General features: G+C 41.8%; 1 protein-coding gene across 3 annotated transcripts in view; it reads left to right on the top strand.

The window, feature by feature from the left end:
• Positions 1-2,630: 2,630 nt before the first annotated feature.
• Positions 2,631-9,917, top strand: part of LOC131228601 (uncharacterized) — a 34,886-nt gene continuing 27,599 nt past the window's right edge. For 2 of the 3 annotated variants that reach the window (XM_058224368.1, XM_058224367.1), the window contains exon 1: positions 2,631-2,816. In XM_058224368.1, coding sequence (XP_058080351.1) covers positions 2,678-2,816 — 139 coding nt within the window. In that variant the 5' untranslated portion in view covers positions 2,631-2,677. The remainder of the gene's footprint in view (positions 2,817-9,917) is intronic. The other variant, XM_058224369.1, reaches the window with a different exon arrangement.

The raw sequence follows: 9,917 nt of genomic DNA, 5'->3' as shown, positions 1-9,917 counted from the left end.
ACTCTTCAGTGGAGATCAAACTTTCCCATGGCCTCGGCCTTCTCTCGCACTCTCCATCCCTTGCTCATCTATAATAAGCCCTTAAATAGGCTTGGAAAAACATAATAACAGCCTGTCATGGGCCACTTTTGGGTGTTAACCTTTTTCCTGTGCACAAAGGCCTACAAGGCTTTTGCAAAAGGAGCCACAACTTGGGACTTTTCCTAGAAATGGGGCTTGAAGGTCTTTTTTTGGGAAGAGCCCTTTTCACAGTTCAAGGAATTTAGCACTCGTGGTGCTTGGTGATTAGTGTTTTAGAGCCGTAGTATTCTCTCTCTTGCTCGGCCGCCCGTTTGCTTCAACGACGACTAACTGGATTAGGTGGCTGTTTTCGAAATATCACTAGGATCCCTTAGCTAGATTTTCACATAATATTAGTGCCATTGGAGTCAGGGAAATGTGGTTCGATTGGCCAATAACTTACATGTACCTCAGGTGAATGGTTAGCATCAAGCCACGCGGGGTATGGCTATGTTGATCTGTGCTGTTAATCATTTTCAGATTGTTTTGACGACCTTCTTGAGTTCCTTTTGGGCCTTTCGAGGTCTTAGGGTCAAACCGGGAGTGGCTTCATCAAAATGTTGCACGTTCGACCATCCCGGAGACCTAGACATTTGTGTAAGGAAAACGGATCGGCCAGCCACCAGATCGAGGTGATCCGCCCTGTTGGCTACCTCTAAAACTCATCATAGGCTATACATTGTAAAATCCAAATGACCGTATTTGTAAGTGTTGAGCTGTGTGATACCTTCTATCAAAGCTAGTACCGTAGTCGAGAGTAATTCTAATTTCATTCAGGGTGGGGTCTTTACAGTAGCACAACTGTTATATATATATAAGGAAAAGGTACTATGCGCTCGACCTCACAAGTCCGTCCCATGAGGTCAAGCTATGTGGGCCCCACCGTGATGCGTTTCGAACATTTACCCTATCAGTCAGATGTACCATTCCATCTTGGGCCTAGATCTCAAAAATCAAGTCAATCCGTGACTTTTTTGGGCCACACCACATACAAAAGTGGGGAGGGGCCATGCACCATTAAAACATTCATAATCATTTTTTGGGCCCACCGAGATGTTGTTTGCAAATCCAGCCCATCCATTATGTGTGTCCCACTTGGATGAGGGTTCAGACCAAGTTTCACTAGCATTCAAAACTCAGGTGGACCCCACCAAGTGCTTTTATATCTTTTAACGGTGTCTTCACATGATTTTAGATGGTATGGCCCACCTGAGTTCCGTATACGGCTGATTTTTGGGATATCCCATAATTTAGAGGGGACCCATCAAATGCACGGTCTTGATGGTCGACACGCATCACGGTGGGGCCCACACAGCTCAACCTCACAGGAGCTTATCGTGAGGTCGAGCGCATAGTACCTCTTCCCGACACACACACACACACACACACACACATATATATATGAGGTGCTCGTGGTTGTATGATGACATATGTATTGACACATTTAACAAGTGAACACTTGAATTTAGATGGCAGTAGTGTTGTACATTGGCATCATGGGCACATATGGCATATTTAGAGCCATTGAAGATGAACAATGACATAAATGGCACATTGGTGTATGTAAAGTGCTTTATGCAAATTGGGTGTAAGAGGAGATGAGTACCTGTGGTGCATAAGCACATGTAAGATCTGCTAGAGAAGATTGATGGTGTCACATGTGGTACCTTAGTACATGTGAAATCATTTACACATGTTTGACGACGTACAGTGATACATGTATCACATTAGCATATGTTACATAGGTGGCACATGTGAGGCATAAAAAAATAAATAAACAATGACTCATTTGATACATTGACCCATGTATCACACGGGAAGATAGATGGTTGTATATTCAGGCTTAACTATTAAAAAATCAATTTTCTTTTTACAGTAAGAAAAATGATATTTTTTGTAAATGAAGGTAGAAAAATAATTTGGGTCTTTACTCATGGCTCAGTGGTAGACCCTGTGGGTTTCAACACCGAACTCATGTGTTTGAGTACCCATGTGGTGGGTGTGAGTGTAGGGGTGTGTTTGTAAAATAAAAAAATAGAAAAATATATTTAGTATTTTTTCAATAAAAAAAAGCAAAATTAATGTTTTTGGGGTGTGTTTGTAAATAAAAAAAAGTAGAAAAATACATTTAGTATTTTTTCAATAAAAAAAAGCAAAATTAATGTTTTTTCAAGAAATTCTCGTGAAGAAAGGCTTGACAAACATAGGAATAGAAATCTTTTAAGAAATAATATTTTCTTTCCTTTTCTTTCCATGGATCCAGGTGTTCCCTTCATCTAGTGTGACTGGCCTCGTGAACAGGTTGGATGGAATGTAAAAAAAGCACGGCCAGCCCCAGTAAGGTGTGGATGGTGGACCTCCACATTCCATTTTTGCTATGTTGTGGTTTACTTCAGTTTTGTATTGGCCTGATTTTTGGGACGGAGTGGATGTCATACACACATCACCGTGGGCCCCACAGAGGTTTTTGTTGCACGGCCTTCCTACAACAGTGGTTGTGGTCGTACATTCGCGTGCATCCCAAATGGCAAATCCCCGCGCTCTTCGACTATATAAATTAAAAACTGCCGCTCGTTTCTCTCATATTTTTCATTACCAACCCCATCACTCGCAAGCGATGAAGAAGGAAGAGAAGAAGAAGAAAATTACAGAGCGCTTCGTCATCTCTCCTTCTCTTGCTCTCCTTCTCTATCTCTTCATCTTCTCCATCTCGAATTCGATCTCGGTCGTTTCGGCAGGTGAAGAAATCTCAATCGGTAGATCTCTGTCTTCCCTGAATACCCCTCCATTGATTCGAATTTACACCAAAGAAGAACTCTATATCTTTCCAAGACCGGATAAAACGGAAATCTAGGGTTTCTTCTTTTGTTCTTTCTTTCTTTCCTTTCTTATTCCTTTTCCAATATTGCCATGTAGCAGAGTTAGCTTACATCATAAGCAATTGCTTAGGGCGTGTATGTTTGCACCAAATTTCATAAAGTATCATGACATATTGTGCCAAATTAGGCTGGTTAATCGTGAAATTTCACAAAAAAAGGAAAAGAAAATCGTGAAATTTCATGATATTTGGTGGAACCAAACACAACCTTAATCTTTTTTTTTTTTCTTTTTCCTTTTTGCTGGAATTGATAATATCTTGGTTTTTTCTTTAAGACGGGTCTTGAATTTATGTTCTTTCTTTCTTTTTCTTTTTGTGAGGTTTTTATGATTTCCCCTCTAGTCTTCTCTTATATTTCACCACCATTAAAAAATGGCGTTGCTACACATGGCACAGTTATATAGCAATCCGGACAGACCAAGTTGCTAAATCAATTGTGGCTTTTGATTATAACAAAAAACCTGCACTCGGCAAATCGTAGTAATCATCTGATTATGCCTGTTGAATGTGGACAACTCAACATTTGATCGCCACAAATTGAGTTGTTGGAATTGGTCGATCAGTGTGATCTCTGAACTGTGTTCTATCCACAATGTGTCCCGCAATTTGGATGGCCTGGATAGTTGTGCACGTGTGCCACATGATGAGGATCAGTCACCACCATTCTTGAATGTTGGTGAACTATCAGTGGTGCCTTTTCTGAAGAAAAAAGGTTAGGCTACTGCGTGTCTGTGATAGTTCACTGCCATTTTGAAAATGTAGTGCCTTATCCACTATGCATTTGGATACATGAATGGCAAACCATACTCCGAATTGTGGCCCCCATTGATGAAAGAGCAGGACTCGAGATTCACTCATTGAGGAGTTGTTTGGATGTTGGTAAATGAGGCAAGTTGTAAATGATTTACTAGTAAATCATTTATCATTTACAACTTGCATTGGGATGTCCTAAAATGTTTGTAATCTCCTTTTCCCCCTTTTCATTTGCTAGCAAAAAGCTGGGATTTCATTTTCTACCAAATGATTTACAAGTAAGAAGCCTCCAACAAGTCTTGAAGACTGAGAGATACACACCTCCCTCTCCCCATTGTATTGAGAACTCTCTCTCTCTCTCTCTCTTTCCAATCTCACAACTTGTCTCCTCCCCTCCACCAATGGCAACAAATCTTGCTACCGGCCGTATAAAAGAGCATATGAATTCATGGGCCCACTTCTATGGCTCACCTATTGCTTGGTTTTATGTAAGGTATTTCGTAACAGTAAAGGTGATTGTAACGACCACCATTGTTACCTTTACAATACGGGGTGTAACGACTGTTACGGGGCCGTAATAGTTGTTATGGGCTCTCTCTCTCTCTCTCTTTTTATTTTTTTATTTAAATTTTTTAATGAAAAAAAAACCAAAAAACCTATATTGACACCATAATGGACCGTTACGGGGTCATTACGGCCGTTACGGGGGCTGTAATGACCTTTATAGTTTATTTTTTCTATAATGGCCGTTACAGCCTTTACAACCCTATAATGCGTAACGGTTGCCACTGTTACCTTTATGAAATGACCTTTATGGCCCCGTAACACCCTTTACGGCCCACCATGGTTTTATTTGAGGATCAACCCTAAGCTTTAGCAAGATGGGCTTAACTCAATGATCCACTTTAAAATCCACTCTTATATGCCATTTGAATTTTTTAACGAATTACTTTTCTATACTATCTCAGGTGTGAATACACAATTATGGGATATAAACCATTTACAGGCTATCCAAACACTGTAAATGATTTACTAGCAAATCATTTACAACTTCAGAGAGGCTGTAAATAACGGTTGGTTTTTTGGAATCGTAACGGTCATTACCCTCGTAATGGTGGAAAAAAGGGGCAATTTTTTATATTTAAATCCATTTTTTCCCATTTAAAAAATTTTCTCATTACAAAAACCTTTCTAAATCATTCTACAACAGATTTCGACCACTCTTATTATAGTTTTTAGGGTTGAAACAGTAGATTGAAGTAATTTGAGCAAATTGAAACTCCAAGGGGCCATTTTTTCAAGAATCATAATGCTTGATTTTTTTAAGGATGAAGAATTCTAATAAGAAAAACAGAAAAATTATACAAGCAGAAAAAGGGGAGAGGGTCCACACAATGGACCACCCATACGCCGATAAATTTACAACTCAACCCAAAATTTTTAAGTCAGCCCATTCAGAGAGAAGCGAATACACCTCAAAAATAACCGCTTGATTGGGCTTAGAACGATTATGGAAACACCTCTTATTCCATTCCCCCCAAATGGACCACTAAATAGCAAGGATAGAGAGATGCCATTTAGAATGATGGGAACACCCATTGCCTCTCCTATACCAAGCCCAAATGAGGTCGGAAATTGTCTTTGACATCACCCAGTCTACTCCGAACAACACTAAGAAGTGGTCCCAAATCTTTTGAGGAAAAGGGCAAAAAATAGGGATCAAGATATTAACCTTCTTGAATCTTGATGCAAGGGCTTTAACCAGGATTTTATACAGGCTATTGATAAGGTTGATAGGACGGAAATACTTGATCTCTTCATCTCCCTCCACTTTTGGAATAAGCGCTGCAAAAGAGGTACTTAATTCCTTCAAGATTGACCCCTCCACAAAGAATTCCTCAAAGAGATCTAGTAGATCGTGCTTCACCACACTCTAGAAGGCTTGGAAAAAGCCTATGGGAAACCCATCAGGCCCAAGGGATTTATCCCTCCCCAAATTGAAAACAGCTTAATCTCTTCTTCTGTAAACTTCTAGCGTTGATGACTCCGCTTTTGATATTTTGTCAAAATCAAGGAAGTTCAGTCTCGACTGAGAGCAACAGTCTGAAGAACGAAGTCTTCGGTAAAAGCCAACTATAGCCTCACATATATCCTCCTTTTTATCCAGCGTTTCACCTTCAACCACAATGGAGGAGATCCGATTACATCTATCTCTGGCCGAAGCAACACTATGGAAAAAAACCCTTCTTTCAACCACATTGCTCTCGAGCACTACCTCCATTTAATTTCTTCCTCTTTTAAATTTTTTGAATATTCAGCTTCTAATTTGCCTCGAGCCTTAATCTCCTTCGTGGAGATCTCAACCCCTTCCTCTTTGATGTCAAAAGAGTGAATTTGCTCTAGTAACTTAGCAACCTTAGCTTCTCTTATCCCAACGCTTGACTGTTCCATTCTTTAAGCTTCCCCATTAGCAACTTCAACTTCTTGTGCAGCCTAAAGCTCCCTTTGCCTTCGACGATCAAGGAATTCCACCACTTTGACACAAGCTCTCTGAATCCCTCAACCTCCAACCACATTAGCTCAAATATGAAGGGTTTAGGGCCCTGGCTTTTGTTCGACACCTAAAGCAGGATAGGACGATGGTCTGAAAGCGTCCTTGGAAGGCCTTGGATCTGACATATCGGGAACTTGGCAATCTAGTTTGTAGTCACCAAGAATCTATCAAGCTGTGACATCATTGGAGGCACACGACCATTGAACCACGTGAACATGGCTCTTGACATTAGAATGTCCACCAATTCAACTTGCTGGATCCAAATAGAGAAATCTCTCATGCTTCTAGCAATACGAGATCCACTGCTTTTCTCATGGCCAAACCTGATGACGTTAAAGTCTCCCCCTATGCACCATGAACCAGTCCACCTTGCAGGAATAGAACTCATTTCCTTCCAGAAGTCACTTTTTCTATTCGGTCTGTAGGGGGCCGTACATGAAGGTAAAGAAGCTCTTGAATCTAGAAGAAATTTCAACAAGAATCAATGAAATATAGAACTCCCCCTGCCAGCAGTCTCCTTTTTTCCAAAGACAAGTGTCCCAAGCCACGACAATTCCCCTTAAAAATCCAGTAGCATCCAAGGACTTGAATTCCTTCAATTTTTGCCCCCAAATTGACTCCAGGTTGGAGCTATTGCATGATGAAATTTTTGTTTCTTGAAGACATAATTTGAGCTTTCGATTTCCTGCACATCTCCCTTATTTGGAATCTTGGCCATTGATCCCCAAAAACCTTCACATTCCAGCTAAGGATCTTCATTGGGACACCGACCTTGCCCTTCTTCCCCTCATCAAACCTGTTGGTTTATTGCTGTTGTTGTAATTCACTAAGCTTTACCGCCTCAGTAATTCCTGCTGCCTTCTTATAGGTCGTCTTGAAGCCGGGACTTGTTTGACCTTGCCACTTTGTTCTATATGTTGGAAAAGGGCTAATGCATCATCGTCCCTTGCATGGAAAGACAACCCCAAGTTCCTCCCTACCCTGTTGATCATATCCTTAGTCCAGTCCAGCATCTCATCTGACGTAGGGATATCACTGGAGACGCCACCTATAGTAGCTTCAGCCTAACAGGTCTCTATACCTGTGCACAATTGACCCTTTACAACCACCCAACGCACCTTGGAAAGGGGAAAGGTCCAGCGTATCATCCATCTTGTTCCTCTGCTCATTTTTGCTTCTAATTGCAAGGGAAAGAGCCAACTAACCAGGGCTACTTCCGCTAGAATTGCTTAAGAACGAATCCATGTTACTTGGGCTAGGCAGAGGAAGATGAAGGGAGGAGTCTTGTTCTTCAAGCTACCTTACCAAGTCCTTTTGCAAAAGGAGAAAACCTCCTCCCTTTGAGCGACAATCGATAGCAATCTACTTGAGAGGCTCCTTGTGGAGAAGAATTGCCCTTGGATCACCTCTCGAGTAAAGGCAAATGGGCTTGGAATCATTCGAGAAAAGTCTCGTGGAAGAATTCTGCACATGTAAGGCGTTAGGGGCATGTGCGAGGGCTGAATCCTGAACCGATTTCTAAGTAGCAAAAAAATCTCCTAGCTCAGTTCAAACCTAAACCCTAGTTGGAGAAGTAGCTGCATTAAATTTTGAAGCAATAAAAAAATCACCCGACTCTGTCAGAACCTAAACACGTGTCTGAGAAGCAGCTAAAGACGCAAGCGGGGCCCCTGCACGCTCACCATGAGTCTCGTGCGAGCGCTCTCTTTCCTCCACGTCACAGATGAGGTAGGCACAAACTCAATCCCGTTCACCTGCAAAACATCGAACTGACGGATATGGAGGAGAAGCAACCACGTGTCCCCCTGAGCCCCGTGGTTACTTCCACTACGAGCACGTATGTACGGAAAAGTTTTGGACACTGTTGGAGGATTGGACCAGTGCACCTTCTCGAGGCGTCCCCCCTAGCTTCACCCTGTTGCACCTTTGCTTCCTGATTTCTCCAAACTTCCCCCCTACTTGCAAGGGATGCCCCAGCTAGACTCCTTATCAACACTAATCGGGAGTGTCACCTCTCCCATTGAGAGGGAGATCGTTGTCGTCATAGGGAGAGCTTTACGTCTCTTAATGCATATGTGAGCGACACTAATGTCCTCCCCAACTTTTGCTGCCTCATCGAAAGCTTGGACTTCCCCAATACAGCTCCTGACAGCCATAAGAACGTCCTTGTTCCACAGTTCGATGGGGATACCCAAGAACAAGAACCAAGCCAGCTCACTACCTAGAATAGATCCCTCGTCCCACCTACGAATCAAGAGGATATGGCATTCTTTGAAAATTGCTCCTGCCATGACCAGCTGGTCCACATTAGTCCCCGGCTTCGTTGAGATCCACACCTCCATAGCAGAAATAGGCTTGATCCTATAGTCACATTCCTCTAGTCGACAACAGGTCCTCAACCAAACTCTCAGATGGGAAAGAAGGGCCCCATCTCGAGCAATGGCTATAACTGACCAAAGAAAGGAGGGCCTAGCGCTTTCCACCATTGCCGGATTGATGAAAATGACCGGCCTGGCTGAGGAACATCCTCAAGTTTATTGCTTCTTGGCCCTCTTAACGCCTGAGGAAGAGTCTCCTTGAAGGACTGAAATTTCTCGCCGTTGTTCCGCTCACCCTTTTCCTTCCCCTGAAACTCGTCATCCCTAACCCCCAAGTTTGACGGAACTCGCCTCGAGTCACGCATGGCGTCCTTCTCCGCCTTCTTTACTTTCCCCTTCGAATAGCAGTTTTCGGGTCATACTTAGTGATGAAGACATCAGAGGACCTACTCGAGTGTACTAGAGATGGAGACGACCACTCACATTAGAGCAACTTTCTTTGTGGATGGGAGACGAGTTCCAGATGGGGCCTGCTGGGCTATTTTGAAGACCCCACATGCATTGGACGTGCATCAGGAAGACCCTACATTGGGATGATGCATGTAGGTTGCTTAGGAGACTATTTTAGTCATAAAATTTCTATTTCATTTTGATCTGACCGTTGGATCTTGTCAATTGGGCCACTGGGCCACCGGATCTTTTAGATATGGGCCCCTTGGATTCCGATCTTGCTTTCTTTATGGTTTTTGGTATTTTTAGGAGTTTTTTGATTGTTGAGATTGATAATATATGTTATAGTTTTCTTATTTTGGACGATGAGCCATTTTACTTAAGTAAGTGACATAATTGTAATTATGTTGGATTTTAATTCCGAATTTTTTATTATAAAAGCACAGAGGGGGTGGAGTTCCAACCCTAGTGGAGATTTGAAAAGAAAAAAAAGAAGAGAGAAGCTCTCTTGTGTGAAGGAATTTTCCTCATTGTTTTCTAGGATTTTTTTGAAAAAAACCCTTCCAATTAAATTGTGGAGGGGTAGAAGCTTGTTTGGTCGTGGATTCTAAGGTACATCCTTCCTCTCTCTTCCTCTTCTTCTCGTCTTCCTTTTTTCCTTTCCATTACAACCTTATAAACCCATAAATCTTCAATTTTCTATTTTTTCCAATTTCTAAAAACCCTAATTCCAAAATCCCCAATTCCTATGAACCCTAATTTTTCAAATTTCAGGTTTTTCCCTTCCTAACCCTAATCATAAAACCTACAAATTTGTCCATTGAGTGTGGAACGTGCCTATGCTAAATTGGAAGTTCTATCCTTCCATCGGTCTTAGTTTTAATTGATTTATATGATTTCTTAG

Source organism: Magnolia sinica, chromosome 16 (genome assembly GCF_029962835.1).
Source record: "Magnolia sinica isolate HGM2019 chromosome 16, MsV1, whole genome shotgun sequence".
Lineage (NCBI taxonomy): Eukaryota > Viridiplantae > Streptophyta > Magnoliopsida > Magnoliales > Magnoliaceae > Magnolia > Magnolia sinica.
The sequence above is the reverse complement of the archived record's forward strand: the minus strand, read 5'-3'. Positions and strand labels throughout refer to the sequence as shown.